Below are 18,394 nucleotides of genomic sequence, written 5' to 3'. Positions count from 1 at the left end.
ACCTGTTGGGAGAAAAATCCATTTCTGTTTTGCCCAGTAAACTTTGTTAAGTCTAATTGTTGGTTTAAACAAAAGAGATTTTTTTTTACGTCGGTCAAAGAAAAAGTTAAACAAATATATAAAGACATATATAAATAGATGAATAAATAAACAAATGAATAAATAGATAAATAAAAAAATAGATACACAAATAGATAAATCAAAGAACACGTAAACATTTGCTAGGTCCATATACAAACGTAATGTATGATAATTTTTTTCCGATGTACAACAGTTTTCCTGCTTGATACGATGACCCACCGACAGCGTGGCAACAACTGATCTTGTATGCAACTGATAGAAGGAAGGCCAGTCGTTGCTTGACAGGCCACTGCAAAGGACATTCTTTCCTAATTCTTATACTAATCACCCTAGTCTTTACGTAGAATATCACCCTAACTGATACAATCACATCCTAATAATTACGAACTTGACTTAAGGTGTTCAAAATCACCCTAAGCTATAGAAAAGGGAAGAGGAAGAAGCATCAGCAACAAAAGAAGAACTTCCTTAGAAGGAGAGGTAGAAGCAGAATAACTTCCGAAGAAGAAGAAGAAGAAGAAGAAGAAGAAGAAGAAGAAGAAGAAAAAGAAGAGTAAGAATAGGAAGAAGAAGAACTAAAAGGACTCTTTCCCCCGTCGTCGGTGGTCAATTGTCCTCTTAAGTATCACTCGAAGGGATTTGGAGAGAACAGAGTCGCCATGGAGGGCATTGAGGGCAAGCTGGCACTTGTCACAGGTAAGTGAACAAACACGATTTGAACGAGTAAGCAGACTCACAGAACCTCAGGCTAGGGGAGGAAGTGTCTACCAACACAGATAAGGAACACTGGGCTGATATCCGTGTCCGGTTGGTGTGAGGCTGTTTCTGTCAAGGGATTGTAGTAGTAGTAGTATCATTACTATTATTTTTATTATCAATATTATCATTATTACTAGTAGTAGTAGCAGTAGTAGTGGTAATAGGAGGAGCAGGAACAGGAGGAGAAGGAGGAGGAGAAAGAGAACGAAGATGAGAAGAGCAGTCGCTGCATGTCATTGCTCGTTGTATAAAAAGGTCGAAGAAATACAGGTGAAGCTGATAGAGAGATGAATCTATCTATATACTCAAAGGACTCTACCCCCTTGCATGGGATGTAGCTAGCCGAGGCATGCACCCACTCCCGCACTCATCCAACACACACACACTTGTTTTTATTTTTTATTTTTTTTTTAGTCCATGTGTATCAAGGGTCATGCCTGTTTCTCGGCACACAGCTCAGGCCAGACACAATGCAGTATGGCACTGCACCTCCACAGCAAGGCCACCAGTCAGCCTTTCTCTGGCTTATCACCGTTTATCAAGGACAAGGATAACAAAAAATCCTCTAGTTGTGAAAAATATGTTTGACAACTGTTTGCAAGAAGAGAATACGAGGAGTATGCTACGCCAGGAGGCGCTGAGTATCTGTGGCCGAAGCCGTCACTTTTGCCCTACGATGTACTTGAGGGATTGTGGGATGGAGGGCTGGTAACAAACAGTCACTACAACTGGGAATCGGAGAGGAGTGCGGGATTCGAATCCACATCACACTTCCGATGACGCTACCAGCGCACACAATAATTTAGCCTTGAGCTATGATGTTGGCAACTTGAAACGGTGTCGAGCTAAAGCGTGAAGCCAACCCGTGACTCATTGGGCCGCGCGGTAACCTAGTGGATTCCGTCTTGAACTTATGAGCAGATGGTCGTGAGTTCGAGTCCTGGGACCCGTTGCGGGCTCGCCACACTAGTTCCAGACAGCCCTGGCAAACTAAGGAGGTGACACAAAGTAAAAAAAAAAAAAAAAAGGGCTTGCTGATAAAAAAAAAAAAAAAAAAAAAAAAAAATGACGCAGCCCGAAGGGATTTCTCCCCGTCTTCTTCTTTTCTGCATGGGGGGAGGGAGAGGGGGGTCGCCGAATTTATGAAGCGGCCTTGCTGTGGATGTGCTGTGTCTTGCGACACTGCTTCTGACCCAGGGCAGTGGATAGGATGACCTATCATCCAGGAGGTGCCAAGATAAGAGGGAGGAGGGTGGAGGGGAGTGGAATATATAGGAAATGGAATGGGTGGGAGTGGTTTCTATGCCTATTTCTTTTTGGCTACCGCCCGTGTAGGGGGAAAAAATCCTTTGGTATATGTATGTATGCATGCTACTAACAGGGCTTTACCATACAAGGAATTTATCTCTTCCCACTTCCTGAGAGTGGGTTAATCATGGTGATGCTGGACTGCGACCCAACGTTGGCCTAAAAAGAGGGTGGCTTCTCGCAGCTGGCATGGTTTTGCCCTACCGTGGGTTTTTCACTTCCTACTGCGTGGGAATGTGGTGGTGATTTTTTTTTCATGAAATGGTGATTACATCTGGACAGTGATCTTAATCAGCGACAATTAACGAGAGGAGATAAGATAAGAGAGATGAAATCCACGATTACAAGGAAAAAGTAAGTGGTTGAGTGCTTGTGATAAGGATTAGTACACTTCCCGGATACAAGAACATAAGAAAATAAGCATGGAGGAGACTGCAAGAGACCATAGGGCCTACACTAGGTAGTTCCATGTCCGTTACCACCAATCATCCCCATCTTTTTAATCTTCTAAAACAATCAATTGTATCAGCGCTCACTACATTTTTATTAAACCTATTCCATTCGTTAACCACTCTGTTGGTAAACCAGTTCTTGCCTATTTCATTCTTAAGCTTAAGTTTGTCCAATCTAAACCCATTACTACGAGTCCTACTCTGCTGTCTTAGCATGATGACCTTGCCTGCGTCACCTTTGTTAAAGCCTTTGACCCATTTGAATACCTCTATTAGATCATCCCGCATTCTATATCTTTCCAGAGAGAGCTTAATGCTAGGGTAGGAAATGGTCCAATTGATGGAGTGGTTAGGAAATGTGGAGTTCCAGGAAAGAATCGTAGTGGAGAGTTGATGGTGGAAATGTGTCTAGAAAGAGAGTTGATGATAGCAAATACAGTGTTTCGGAAGAAAGTCAAGCATAAGTACATATGGGAGAGGGTGGTGGATGGAAGGGTGGTAGATAGAGCGTTGATGGATTATGTAGTGGTAAATAGGATTATGATAGGAAGAGTTAAGGATGTACATGTGCTAAGGGGAGAGGGTGGGGGAATATCAGATCATTTTTTGGTGGAAGGTAAGTTGAGAGTAGAGGATAGATGGAGAAAGAGGAAAGGGACAAAAGGTAGGGAGGTGCTTAGAGTGAACTCTTTAAATGAAAAGGAAAAGGAGAAGGAGTACAAGAAGAAGCTGAAGGAGGAGTGGGAGGGAGTGAAGGATAGAGTGGAGCTAGGTGTGGAGGAGGAATGGGGATGGTTCAAGGAGGGAGTCACAAAGTGTGCAAGGATGGTGTGTGGAACAAGAAGGACAGGAGGAAATAGAAGGAAGGGTAGTGAATGGTGGGATGAGGAAACAAAGAAGGTTGTAGAAGAGAAGAAGCGAGCTTTCACAGATTGGTTACAAAATAGGACGAGGGAGTCATATGAGAGGTACAAAGAAAAGAAAAGAGAAGTAAAGCAAAAGGTAAAGGAGGGCAAAGAGGAGAGCATATGTGAAGTGGGGTAAGAATATGACAGAAAAATTTGAAAATAATAAAAAGATGTTTTGGAAAGAAATTAAGAGAGGAAGAGGAGGCGAATCAAGTAGAGAAGAAAAGGTAAAAGGTGCAGATGGAGAGATGATAATGGAAGAGAAGGCAGTAAGGGGAAGATGGGCAGAATATTTTAGGGAGTTGCTTAATGTGAAGGAGGGTAAGGAGGGAAAGATAGTTGCAGTGGGAAATGCTAAGAAAATGACCGTGATGGGTGAGGAAAATGGAGTAGAAATAAGGAAAGATGAAGTGAAGGCAGTTGTTAAGATGATGAAAGCAGGTAAGGCACCTGGTCTGGATGGATGCCGTGCAGAATGTGTGGAAAAAGGAGGTACAGTGATGGTGGACTGGCTGGTGAGGTTATTTAATGTTTGCTGGAGAGAGGGTAGAGTGCCGGAGGACTGGAGGAGTGCCTGTATAGTTCCACTTTACAAGGGAAAAGGGGACAAGTGTGAATGTAGTAGTTTCAGAGGGATTAGCTTGTTGAGTGTAGTTGGGAAGGCTTATGGGAGGATCTTGATTGAGAGGATTAGGAGAGGAAGAGAGGGAGTAATTGGTGAGGAACAGTGTGGATTTAGGACGGGTAGAGGTTGTGTAGATCAGATCTTTGTGGTAAGACAAATATGTGAGAAAGCTATAGGAAAGGGGAAGGATGTTTTTTGGGCTTTTATGGATCTGGAAAAGGCTTACGATAGGGTAGATAGAAAGGCACTGTGGGAGGTTATGCAGATATATGGGATAGGAGGAAAGCTTCTAGGAGCTGTCAAGAGTTTTTATGAGAGTAATAGAGCTTGTGTCAGGATTAGAAATGGAGAGAGTGAATGGTTCGAGGTAAAGGTGGGACTTCGTCAAGGATGCGTTATGTCGCCCTGGCTGTTCAACTTATACATGGATGGGGTAGTGCGAGAGGTAAATGCAAAGGTAGTGGGTCAGGGATTGGAGATGGTTAAAGAAAATGGAGAAAAGTGGTAGGTGAGCCAGCTGTTGTTTGCGGACGACACTGCGCTTGTGGCAGGATCGGAGGAGGGATTGAGGAAGTTGGTGACAGAGTTTGGGAGAGTATGTGATAGAAGAAAGCTAAAGATAAATGTGGGTAAAAGTAAGGTGATGAGATGTACAAGGGGTGAAAGTGGCAGTAGACTGGAAATGAGCATTAAGGGAGAGCGACTGGAGGAAGTGGATAGTTTTAGATACTTGGGTGCAAATGTGGCAGGAAAAGGTGGAGGTAGAATGTAGATTGAGAGAAGTGAGTAAATGCCTTGGTGGATTGAAGAGTGTAATGATGAATAGACATTTGGGAATGGATGCTAAGAGGAGACTGTATGAAGGAGTGATTGTGCCAACAGAACTGTATGGTGCAGAAACATGGAACATAAGAGAGGAAGAGAGAAGGAGTTTGAATGTGTTTGAGATGAGGTGTCTGAGAAGTATGATGGGGGTTACTAGGCTAGATAGAGTGAGAAATGAGGAGGAGAGGAGGAGAACAGGGGTGGAAAGGGAGTTGGGAGATAGGGTTGATGAAAGAATATTAGGATGGTTTGGATACATGGAAAGGATGAGTGAAGAAAGACTAGTAAAAGAGGTATGGAAGGCAGATGTGGAGGAAGTGAACATGAGGGGACGTCCTAGGATGAGGTGGATGGATGGGGTGAAGGGGGCTTTGGGGAAGAGGAGAATGTCTGTTGAGGAAGGACGGGGGAGGACAGAAGACAGGGGTGAATGGAGAATGGTTGTATATGGATGATGATGTGATGCATGAGGTGGAATGGGCAGGGGGATGGGGGGTGAGGTAGCATGTGTGAGCAAAATTTGACGCAGCCCGAAGGGATTTCTCCCCATCTTCTCCTTTTATGCATGGGGGAACGGAGAGGGGGGGTCGCCGATTTAATGAAGCGGCCTTGCTGTGGATGTGCTGTGTCTTGCGACACTGCTTCTGACCCAGGGCAGTGGACAAGGTGCAGGGATGACCCGTCATTCAGGAGGTGCTAAGATAAGAGGGAGGGTGGAGGGGTGTGGAGTGTATTCAGGGATGGTATGGGTGGGAATGATTTTATGTCTTTCCTTTTTGGCTACCTCCCTTGTAAGGGTGAAAAAGCCTTGGTATATGTAGTTAAGATGCCTAAGCCTGTTTTCGTAAGGTAAATTTCTAAGCCCATGTATAATTTTGGTCTGTTTTTGGTGCCCAACCCCCATTCATCTGTACATCCTTCCCTGGCGTTGGCTAGAACGATTTGGCTTTATATTACAAGTGATTCGGCTTTACGTCACAAGTGATTCGTTTTTACGTCACAATTGATTCGGCTTTACGTCACAAGGGATTCGGTTTTACGTCACAAGGGATTCGGTTTTACGTCAAATGTGATTCGGTTTTACGTCACAAGTGATTCGGTTTTACGTCACAAGTGATTCGGTTTTACGTCACATGTGATTCGGTTTTACGCCACAAGTGTTTTGGTTTTGCGTCAAATCGTTTCGGTTTTACGTCACATGTGATTCGCTTTTGCGTCAAATGTGTTTCGGTTTTGCGTCACATGTGTTTCGGTTTTGCGTCACAATTGTTTCGGTTTTACGTCACATGTGATTCGGTTTTGCGCCACAATTGTTTCGGTTTTACGTCGCAAGTGATTCGGTTTTACGTCTCAAGGTTCTTTGCTAAATAACATTTATTCTCAGATGTCGGAGGACCGAACGTTTTCGACTGTCGAGTCATCTTCAGACTTGGGTGTGGGTAAGGGACGGGGAAGGGGGAGGTTAAAGGTGAAGCAGGCAAGCAAGTAACACCCTCAAGAATGTGTGTATGTGTGTGTATTTGTTTGTATGTATGTATGTATGTATGTATGTATGTATGTATGTATGTATGTATGTATGTGTGTGTGTGTGTGTGTGTGTGTGTGTGTGTGTGTGTCCCCAAAAGCTCCCGAGGTCCTCTTCAAGGTGGACAGAAATGTTGTCGGCCATCAAACGTTCTGAACGTTATTTCCTCCGACTATTCTCCATTTGCGAAGTGTGTGTACACCATCTGAAGGTATGGCCTCTTTCACACGGGTGTCAGATTTCTGTACACGCGTTTCACTGATAGACCAGCAGGCTCCTGTCGCTGCCGCCCTGCATTCCCGTCCGAATCTTCCTTCCAGCCATCTACCATCTCCTCCAGATGAAGAACACACGGAAGAAAGCTGTGTGCAAGCTCCCATCATCACTATTAAAGGCCCCGCCACTCTACGCGTCAAATCGTGGGGAGCTGACTCCGGCGGTCCCCGCAACACACTCAAATTGAGACGCGCGGGGTCGTGCCACTGTTCTCCTAGCAGTGGTGGATTTATGAAGCGCAACAGAAGACCCACCAAACCGCCTCACTCATCATATCACAGAAGTTGCAGCTCTATTGGTGTCGCGAGGACGTTATTCAACTGATAGAACTGTACAAGTGTAACATATGCCTGTGGCAATTGCAACATCACTTGTACAAAAACAGAAATGCCAGGGATGAACTGAGTAGCGTGCGTCATTCAGCCATGGCAATGAGTCGCCATTTCAACACAGGACGGTTAAAATGCGCGCACCTTTCACCCCCGCGCCAGTGTAGTGTGGCGTGGGATTAACTAGCAAAGACGCGCGGGTTCTTGATGGCTTGGGCGTTTGCGCCGCGTTCTACGCGCGTGCAACGCGTCGTGCGAAATGTCCTATTGAACTCCATTGAATGTTAAAAACGCCGTGCACCTGAATGCTCGTGTGGAAAAGCCCTATTTCTTTCTTAATTCTGAATTAGACAATTTCATTTTTAAGAAGGAGACAGGCAAGAACTGGTTTTAAGAGAAGGTTAGATAACTTGATGGATGGTGATGATAGGCGATAATGAACCTGGAACTACCTTATGTAAGCCTTATGGTCTCTTGCAGTCTCCTCCATTCTTATGCTCTTAATTTCAGTAAGGAAATAGGCAAGAACTGGTTTAGCGGCAGAGCAGTTAACGAATGGAATAGACTTAGTAACCATGTAGTAAGAGCCGAAACAATGGGTTGTTTTCAGATAAGGTTAGATAACTCTATGGATAGGGATGATAGGTGGTAATGGACATGGAACTGCCTAGTGTAGACCTCATGTTCTCTTGCACTCTCCTCCTTTCCTTTGTTCTTATGTTCTTATGGTCTTATCTTCTTATGTTCTCTCATATCTCTGTGTCGTTCACAGGTGGCGCCAGCGGAATAGGACAGGGATGATAGGTGGTAATGGACATGGAACTGCCAAGTGTAGACCTCATGTTCTCTTGCACTCTCATCCTTTCCTTTGTTCTTATGTTCTCATGGTCTTATCCTCTTATGTTTTCTCATCTCTCTGTGTCGTTTACAGGTGGCGCCAGCGGAATAGGCAGAGCCGTCTGCCTGCAGTTGGCGCGAGAAGGAGCTCGAGTTGCCGTTGCCGACATCAACGTGGCTGGCGCCGAGGAAACGATCGCCATGCTCAAGAGTAAGTGCTCTCTTCTGTAAGGGGGAGAATGTCGATCACGAACCAAGCACGCGGTCCAGGGTTATCACGGGGCCAGCACTTGGCTCAAGACTGTAGAGAATCACTCAAGGCTTCTAGTCAGTCAGTCAGTCAGTATAATACAATGAAATGCAATACTATACAACACAATACTATGCAGTACAATACAATACAATACAATACAATGCAATACAATACAATACAGTGCAATGCAATACAGTACAATACAATACAATACAATACGTTTGCACTCCATCGCCCTCTCTCTCTCTCTCTCTCTTTCTCTCTCTCTCCCTCCCTCTCTCTCTCTTTCTCTCTCTCTCTCTCTCTCTCTCTCTCATCCGAGGACGCCACTCCCTCTCCCCGCAGACCCGGGGAAGCACCTGGCGGTGCAGATGGACGTCACCATCAAGGACTCGGTCATGAGCGGCCTCGACTCCGCCAGGAAGGTCTTCGGTGGTCCTCCGACTCTTCTCGCCCACTGCGCCGGCATCATCCAGTTCTGCCCCACCATCGACGTCACCGAGGAGGACTTCGATAAGATGGTCAACGTCAACCTCAAGGTGAAGTGTGGAGGGTGAGGTGGGGATGGTGTGGGTTCGAGGGTGACACTTATCCTTCTTCTTCTGTTCCCGAGGAGGATTTCGGTAGGATCGTCATCGTCAACTTCTACTAAGATCATTCGATTTTCGATGTTTCGAGGCTACGATGGGTTTTGGCAGGTAAAAATTCCCCTAGATTTTAATTTCCCATGGTGGTGCACAAAGGTATACAATGTTGTCTGTTCATGATTTTGCCAAATATGTGTGCTTAAGAAAGATGAGGTTCATTTGTGATGATTGCTTGTTGTATTCGCCTCTCCCATCTGTGGCATCCCCACCGCCCCGTCTGTGCCGCCGCCAGCACCCATTTTCGACTTACGATGGGTCTCTCGGAACAGAACCTCATCCTTGTAGTGGGTTTGGTGGGTGGGAAGGGGTGGCGGGGGGGGGGTGATTTTCCTGTTTTTCTTTTCCTTCAAAGGGGTATTTGTTGTTGTTTGTTATTTGTTTGATGTTTGTTTGTTATTGTTTTTGTTGTAGGGTTGATCCTACTCTGAAGGGAAGGGTACTTGCTGTTGTTATTGGTTGTCGTTTTTGTGTGATTTATTTTCTTCTGTAGGAGAGTGCTTTCGTTTGTTGTTGTTGTTGTTGTTGTGAGGTTTATTCTACTTGTTGTTTGTTGTTGTAGGATTGATTCTCCTCTGTAGAGGAAAGCTGTTATTATTATTTTGAGTTTGTACCTATTCCTAAGGGGAGCGGGTGTTTGTTGGTCGTTGTTTGTTGTTTATTGTTTGTTTTTGCCATTGATGCTGTAGCGTTTATTTTCCTCTGTACGAGAAGGTCCACGTTGTTGTTGTTTCTTGTTATTATTGGTTGTTATGTGCTTTTTGTTGCTTTTGTTTATTTTTGTTTGTTGTTTGTTGTTGTAAGATTTATCCTCCTTTGTAAGGGAAGGTACTTGTTTTTGGTTATAATTGTTGGACGGTTGATCCTACTCGTTAGTGGATGAAGCAAGATAAAAGAGGAAGAAGCAGAATCAAATTCTATATTGTGGGTGGGGTGGGGAGGTTGTGGTAGAAAACCCTACGTCATCCAGAAAAAAAAAAGAAGAAAATCATTTTCTCTTTCGAATCGTTTCGTCATTTGAATGATTTTGTTTTAGCTCTATCCTAACCTAACCTAGCCCTACACTAGCCCTAACTTAGTCATAACTCAGACCTCACAGCTCAACCAACCAAACCTACCCTAATCCAGGTTCATTGAGTTTTGAAGAAAATGGCCAGGTCGCCTATTTGGCCCAAACTTGGCCTAGAGGAAGAGATTCGTGTACAGGGCACTGCGAAGTATATGACAGGACCCTGGACCCAAGGGATGTGTGTGTGTGGGGGGGGGGGCAAAGTTGAGGGCCTGCAAGGATTTTAGCCTATCCTCTCCTGGCACTTTTACCTTTGGCCTCAGAGGCGTCCAAGTGAAGTCCGCTGGAGGCATCGTGACCCTGGCCTTGTGGGTGAGATGGTGGTCCAATCGTAACAAGTGGCAAAAAAAAAAAAAAAAAAAAAAAGAGGACCTTGGGATTTAGACTGAACCTAAGCAAACCTAACTAACCTAACCCTACCTAACTAAACCTATCCTAACCTAAACTAGCCTGGCCCTAGTCTAACCCTAACCTAATCCTAGCTTACCCCTAACCTAACCCTAACTTATCCTCACCCAACCTAACCCAATCTAAGCCAACTCTAATCCTAACCAAAACCACGATAATGTTACCAAAATTGTATTAATTTCTTTGATTTTTTTCCCTCTCGCTTTCCTCATGTCTCCATCCATGTCCCCTACAGGGTACGTTCCTGGTGACCCAGGCAGTGGGTAAAGCCCTAAGAGAGGCTCAGATCAAAGAGGGGTCCCTGGTTTGCATTTCCAGTCTTGTGGTGTACGAAACCGGGAGCTACTATGGCCACTACGCCGCCGCGAAGGCCGGTGTCATCTCCCTGACGAAGTCATTTGCGATGGAATTGGCCGGGTAAGTGAGGATCTAGTTCTTTCTACTACAGAAGGGCACGAGGATCTAGGACAGTAGTTCTCAGCCTTGGGGGCCATTGGGGCCCTCAAGGGAGTCACAACAAAAATTTAAGGGGGCCATAGCTTGCGGTTACAAATTATACATATTCATATAAGGTAAGGAATGTGAAAAAATCTATCACTGTCCTTGCAGAAATCAACTTTATAATAAAGCAAAGGTTTTTTCTTCATAAAATGATTATTATTATTATTATCATTATTATTATCATTATTATTATCATTATCATCATCATCATCATCATCATCATCATCATCATCATCATTATCATCATCATCATCATTATCATCATCATCATCATTATCATCATCATCATCGTTATTATCATTTACATTTTTTGCGGGGTGGGATTTGGGAGAAAATGAAGGGGAGCCACACAAATGTTGAGAATTCATGAAGGGGAGAATGGAATGAAACAAGTTGAAAACCATTGACCTAGAACAAGGTGGGCATCCTCTGGAAAAGCCTGTGCCAGTTTCTTTGATGTGTAAAACCCTGCGTGCCAACAGTGTTTTTTAGTCCGCAAGCTAATGTAAACTCATATGCACTGTTACTGTGGAAATGCCAGTGAATGTTAAATCCTGGACGATTTGATTTTAGTTTGAACTCTTGTAGTCACATTTTGTTTATTTGAAGAAGCGGTGTTATTTTGTGATGCTGTAAGAAGCTATCAAAAACCAACTGGCGTGGTAGGGTCAACCCTGTTTTGGCACGCGTGCCATAGGTTGCCCACCTACCCCACTACAGAAGGACAAAAGGTGTCTCTCTACGTACTTGCGTTATTGTCATTGTAACTGTTATTGTTATTGTGCTTTATTGTTATTGTTATTTACAGGGACGGCGTTCGGGTCAACGCCATCCTTCCGGGCATCACAGACACTTCCCTCTTCTCGAAGGAGGCCTTGAAGGCGCTGATGGAGAAGTACGGGTCAATGATTGCTCTAGGGAGGATTGCACGCCCCGAGGGTAAGGAGGGGGAGGAGGAGGAAGAGCAGGACGACGAGGAGGACGAAGAGGAGGAGGAGCAGGAGGACGAGGAGGACGAAGAGGAGGAGCAGGAGGACGAGGAGAACGAAGAAGAGGAGGAGGAGGGAGAGGAAGAGGAAATTACTTTTTCTTTTCATCCACCATGAAGAAGTGGTTCTATTTTGTTTATTTGTTTATTTCTTTATTTACTTATTAATTAATTTATCAATTCATATATTCACTTCTTTATCTTACTCTATTATCTATTCATCAATTTAATCTATCATTTGTTTATTCATTAATTATCTCATTTATTTATGTAAATAAATATATCCCCTGTGGTGGGGGGAAAGAATACTGCCACCAAGTCTTCCCACTTGAATCGTAAGAGGCGACAAAAACGGGACGGGGATTAGGACTAGGCATCCTTCTCCCTGTAGCCCCACAGGGGACATTCCTAAAAAAAGTAAAGGCATAAGAGGGTCTAGGAGTTTTCCAACCAGTACCCTAAGGTTTGGGTCTTAATGTGCGTGGGGGAGGAGACACTGGGGAAGGAGATGTGGGTTTTTGTAAGTGCATATGGGCCTGGTAGTGAGAAGAATGTAGAGGAAAGGTAGGTATTTTGGTTAGATTTAAATGAGTGCATAGAGGGATTAGGGAGAAACGTCAATGTAGTTGTATTGGGAGACCTTAATTCTAGGGTAGGAAATGAACCAATAGACAGAGTGATGGGGAAGTGTGGAGTTCCAGGAAAAAATCGTAGTAGAGAGTTGTTGGTGGAGATGTGTCTCGAAAGAGTTGATGATAGCAAATACAGTGTTTAGGAAGAAAGTAAAGTATAAGTACACATGGGAGAGGGTGGTGGATGGAATGGTGGTAGATAAAGTGTTAATGGACTATATAATGGTAAATAGGAATATAGTAGGAAGAGTTAAGGATGTACATGTTCTATGGGGAGAGAGTGGGGGAATATCAGATCATTTTCTGGTGGACGGTAAGTTGAGAATGGAAGATAGATGGAGAAAGAAGAAAAGGACAAAAGGTAGAGAGGTGCTTAGAGTGAACTGCTTAAATGAGAAAGAAAAGAAGAAGGAGTACAAGAAGAAGCTGAGAGGTGAGTGGAAGGGAGTGAAGGATAGAGTAGAACTAGGAGTGGAGGAGGAATAGGGATGGTTCAAGGAGGGAGTCGTAAGGTGCGCAAAGATGGTGTGTGGGACAAGGAGGACGGGAGGAAATAGAAGGAAGGGTAGTGAGTGGTGGGATGAGGAAGCAAAGAAGGGTGTAGAAGAGAAGAAGCCAGCTTTCACAAATTGGTTACAAAATAGGACGAGAGAATCATATGAGAGGTACAAAGAAAAGAGAAAAGAAGTAAAGCATAAGATAAAAGAGGCAAAGAGGAGAGCAGATGTGAAATGGGGTAAGAATACGACAGAAAATTTTGTGAGTGGTGGAATGAGGAAGCAAAGAAGGGTGTAGAAGAGAAGCCAGCTTTCACTGATTGGTTACAAAATAGGACGAGAAAATCATATGAGAGGTACAAAGAAAAGAGAAAAGAAGTAAAGCATAAGATAAAGGAGGCAAAGAGGAGAGCAGATGTGAAATGGGGTAAGAGTATGACAGAATTTTTTGAAAATAATAAAAAGATGTTTTGGAAAGAAATTAAGAGAGGAAGAGGAGGCGAATCAAGTAGAGAAGAAAAGGTAAAAGGTGCAGATGGAGAGATGATAATGGAAGAGAAGACAGTAAGAGGAAGATGGGCAGAGTATTTTAGGGAGTTGTTAAATGTGAAGGAGGATAGGGAGGGAAAGGTAGTTGCAGTGGGAAGCGCTAAGAAAATGACCGTGATGAGTGAGGAAAATGGAGGAGAAATAAGGAAAGATGAGGTGAAGGCAGTTGTTAAGATGATGAGAGCAGGTAAGGCACCTGGGTTGGATGGATGTCATGCAGAATGTCTGAAAAAAGGAGGTATAGTGATGGTGGACTGGTTGGTGAGGTTATCAAAGTTTGTTTAAGAGAGGGTAGAGTGCCGGAGGACTGGAGGAGTGCCTATATAGTTCCACTCTACAAGGGAAAAGGGGACAAGTGTGAGTGTGGTAGTTTCAGAGGGATTAGCTTGTTAAGTGTAGTTGGGAAGGCTTATGGTAGGGTTTTGATTAAGAGGACTAGGAGAGGAAGAGAGGGAGTAATTGGTGAGGAACAGTGTGGGTTTATGACAGGTAGAATTGTGTATATCAGATTTTTGTGGTAAGACAGATATGTGAGAAAGGTATGGGAAAAGGTAAGGATGTTTTTTGGGTTTTTATGGATTTGGAAAAGGCTTATGGCAGGGTAGACAGGAAGGCACTGTGTGAGGTATTGCAGATATATGGGATAGGAGGAAAGCTTTTAGGAGCAGTCAAGAGTTTATTGAGAATAGTAGAGCGTATGTCAGGATTAGAAATGGAGAGAGTGAGTGTTTTGAGGTGAAGGTGGGACTTCGTCAGGGATGTGTTATGTCGCCCTGGGTGTTCAATTTGTACATGGATGGGGTGGTGCGAGAAGTAAATGCAAGGGAAGGTGTGCGAAAGAAGAAAGTTGAAGATAGGTGTGGGTAAAAGTAAGGTGATGAGATGGGGAGAGAGTGGCAGCAGACTGGAAGTGAGTATTAAGGGAGAGAGACTGGAGGAAGTGGATAGTTTTAGGTATTTGGGTGCGAATGTAGCAGGAAAGGGAGGAGTGGAGGTGGAGGTAGAATGTAGATTGAGAGAAGCCTTGGTGGATTAAAAAGTATAATGAGAAATAGACATTTGGGAATGGATACTAAGAGGAGATTGTATGGCGTAGTGATTGTACTGACAGCACTGTACGGGGCAGAAACATAGAACATAAGAGAGGAAGAGAGGAGTTTGAATGTGTTTGAGATGAGGCGCCTGAGAAGTATGATGGGGGTTACTAGGCTGGATAGAGTACTGATGTAGAAGTCGGTGAATCTGTTGCAAATAGCGATCACAACTTAGTTAGATTCAAACTCCTAAAGAATTTTACAATAGATACTTGTGTTTCTAAAATACCCGATTTCAGTAAATCTCAGTTCATAGGACTACGTCAAGAGCTTCAGCTTACAGATTGGGAGCCAAAATTAAACGAAAGACCTGTAGATCAGATGTGGGAAATATTTCAAAATACGCTCACTAAGATGATTCAAACTTACATTCCTTTTAAGGACAGACTTCCCCCAAATCAGGCTCGCCCAAAGTGGCTCGACAAAGAAACTGAAAAAAGTATTGCTAAAAAGAGACAGGCTTATAAGAAATATAAGTGCTCGGGTGCATCTAATGACTATGAAAGTTATGTATCAATACAGAGAGATTTAAAAAAGACAATAAGAAAAAGAAAACGACAATACGAAATGAACATCGCTGATAAATCCAAAGAGAATCCCAAAGAATTCTATAGTTACATTAGAGATAAAAAGGTTGTTAGGAATCACATTGGTCCACTATTATCTGCTGACGGTCAACTTGAATATTCAAATGAAGGAATGTGTAATATCTTAAACAATTATTTTAGCTCGGTATTCGTAAACGAAACACCTCAAAGTGAATTCCAAACTGAAACCTGTGAAAAGTCTGGGGTAAACTTACTCACTACGGTAAATATAACAAAAGAAAAAATTAAAAGGTGTATAGACAAACTCAAAGTTAATAAAACACCAGGGCCTGACGGTTGGCATCCACAAACAAAAACTAAATGCATATTATACCTATTTTATACTTGTAAAATATAAGCTTTTTATTATATATGATTTAAGGATTATTCATGATGTTTTATGCATTATATCATAGAGAAAATATGAAAGTGTGAATAGAATAGAATAAAATGAAAAAGTATTTACTCAAGAAAAATATAGAAAAATTTATCAAGAAAATGTTATTGCAAAAAAACAAAGACGACGTCGACCTGGATTAATCTCAAATCGCTTCAAATTTTCAGCAGTCTGATTGTGATTATCTGATTTATTTGGCGGGGGTTAATCCGATTCGATTATCCGATTCGAAAATGTGAATCCGATTAATCTGATAATCAGACTTCCGAATCGGATAATCAAACTTCCGAATCGGATAATCGGACTTCTGAATCGGATAATCGAACTTCCAAATCGGATAATCGGACTTCTAAATAGGATAATCGAACTTCCGAATCGGATAATCGGATTTCCGAATAGGACCGCCCACCTCTGATACCATGTAAGGAATGTTTACGAATTTACATTGGTGAATAGTCACGTGACATATACAAGCGTAATTACGAACACAGGAATGACATCCAACATCATAGAACGTACAACTTTTAGATAAATACGGACACCTCCTAGACTAGTATAACACGGAAATAATTAATAAGATGATAGAAAATCAGGGCAACAATAGAAGCAGCGACCATCATTTCTGAAGACACCAACGAACATAGGGAAGGATTCATCAACCTAGCCAAAACAACCGGGAAAGTTATAGTGGAAGAATAAAAATTAACAAAGAGAAGGAGACCGGCAAACGGGGGTTACGGTGTAGGCTTTCCGAGACAACCAGCGAGACAAAAATCCTCAGAGTAATTGAGTATATATGACGAGATGGAGGTCTTTCTGTCACTCTCTCTGAAGAAGGCGTGTAGCCAAAACGTAAGAGATTAAAGGACCTCTACCAACATTTTCATTCGTCCTTCGCCAAATACACTCAAGTGATCAACTTTACTTGCAACACAAACACATACATAGAGAGGAAAAAAGAGAGAGGCAAACAGAATAATTAATTCAAGCCAACATTTCCCATCGAAATTCCCACTTTCCGTTGAAATTGCCATTTTTGTCTTATTTCTTCCCGTTTTCCATGAAAAATCCCCTTTCCATCGAAATTCCCTTTTCAGTTGAAATTCCCATTTTCCGTCTCGTAGTTCTTATTCCCATTTTCTTTTTTCCGCCGCAGAGATAGCCAACTTGATTCTCTTCCTTCTGTCGGATCGAAGCAGCTACATCACAGGCGCTGAGATCAGGATTGGAGGAGGCGCCGCCATGTAAACAGACAACAAAAATACAGTGTAAACAAAAACAATAACAACAACAATAGCAACAACAACAACGACAACTACAAAACAAGAACAATAACAACAACAACAGCAGCAGCAACAACAGCAACGAAAACAACAAACCAATGCAAACAACGTAAAAAAGCAACAACAACAAAACAATGTAAAGTAACAAGAACAACAATACAAAGTAAAAAAATAATGTAAACTACGAACAACAATAACAACAACAAAACAATATAAAAACAAGAACAACAGAAAGAACAAAAATATTAAGACAAGAACAACGAAAATAAACAAAAAACAACAAACCAATTGTTATGGTTTCGATTTATTTGCAATAAAATACACGGGTATAGAAACATAAAAAGGAAAGAGAAATATGTGTACAAGTCTAATCTATTTGGGATCTTTTAACTCTTATTTACTAAATCTACTGCTTCATAATGATCAAAGCAATTATAATTCTCTCATAGATAAATAACTAAACCAACCACGGTTTCATAATAACCGAAGATAATTTCTCTCACAAATAAATAAATAGATAAATACATAGGTAAATAAAGATAATCCTACTGCAGTCTTGTTAAACACTTATTGGCAAATAAGCAATTGGATATATATGTAATTCACGAAGCTATTGGAATTGTGTGATAATGTATTTGGCAAAATGTTCATTTATCAAACTTAATCAAATAAATCTATTGTAAATTTAATTTGCGAGTCGATTACCTTAGGTGGCTAACCCCTTGTAAGGGGGGAATATTTTTGGTGTATGCATAAGTGAAATATGGGATCCACAGTTGGCAAAACGGATAAGTGAGACAGCTCCATTGACATTATGATGTTTAAATGGAATTTCTATAATTATTTTCAGTTCGGTATTATATTGCTAACGTAACTGAATACTAAACAGTCACAAATATTCTGATGTTCTTCAATACAAAATCACAACTCTTATCACAGAAATCAATAATGAAACAGCAAATAAAGTTGATCATTTTTCAAAACATACAACTACGGAACTCAAATATTATTGTTACCCATTAAATACTTTATCTTTCCTTGGTTGATGCGATAGAAAACGCTTACATTCGGATGTGGGAAGCATTGACTAAGATCAGAATATATTTACTGCATAATATAAACTACTCAATTAAGGAGAGAGAAGGGAAGACAAGTAGGAAGAGAGAGAGAGAGAGAGAGAGAGAGAGAGAGAGAGAGAGAGAGAGAGAGAGAGAGAGAGAGAGAGAGAGAGAGAGAGAGCGACAAACCTAGCACAGTAGGTAATTTCTATATATACATAGTATGCGTCACGTGCAGGTCACATTACCACGTACAGTGAAGCTGTACGGCAATAATAAGAACATAAGAAAGAAGGAGACTGCAAGAGACCATAAGGCTCACACTAGGCAGTTCCATTACATCCTGGAAGGGGAAATATATTGGTAATCAGGGTGAGGTGACTCTCGTGCCGTTCACACCCTCCGCTCAGCGCTCCCTACGAGAAAGTACGGTAATACAACATGGCACATACCAGAAACAGCAACAGCTCCAAGAAACTTGAAGATATGGTGGAGAGTCTCGTGAAAGC

At 42.3% G+C, this 18,394-nt stretch overlaps 1 protein-coding gene across 1 annotated transcript; it reads left to right on the top strand.

Moving 5' to 3' along the window:
* The first annotated feature begins 348 nt into the window (after positions 1-348).
* On the top strand, positions 349-17,311 carry LOC143041345 ((3R)-3-hydroxyacyl-CoA dehydrogenase-like). Its single transcript, XM_076213167.1, has 6 exons — positions 349-777; positions 8,020-8,136; positions 8,524-8,717; positions 10,535-10,716; positions 11,609-11,739; positions 16,701-17,311. The coding sequence occupies exons 1-6, from the start codon at positions 741-743 to the stop codon at positions 16,790-16,792; spliced, it is 753 nt and encodes a 250-aa protein (XP_076069282.1). The 5' UTR covers positions 349-740; the 3' UTR covers positions 16,793-17,311.
* Positions 17,312-18,394: the final 1,083 nt, after the last annotated feature.

This window comes from Oratosquilla oratoria, chromosome 30, assembly GCF_046742065.1.
Source record: "Oratosquilla oratoria isolate Oo_2021 chromosome 30, ASM4674206v1, whole genome shotgun sequence".
Taxonomy (NCBI): Eukaryota; Metazoa; Arthropoda; class Malacostraca; order Stomatopoda; family Squillidae; genus Oratosquilla; species Oratosquilla oratoria.
This window is presented reverse-complemented; position numbering and strand designations above follow the sequence as displayed.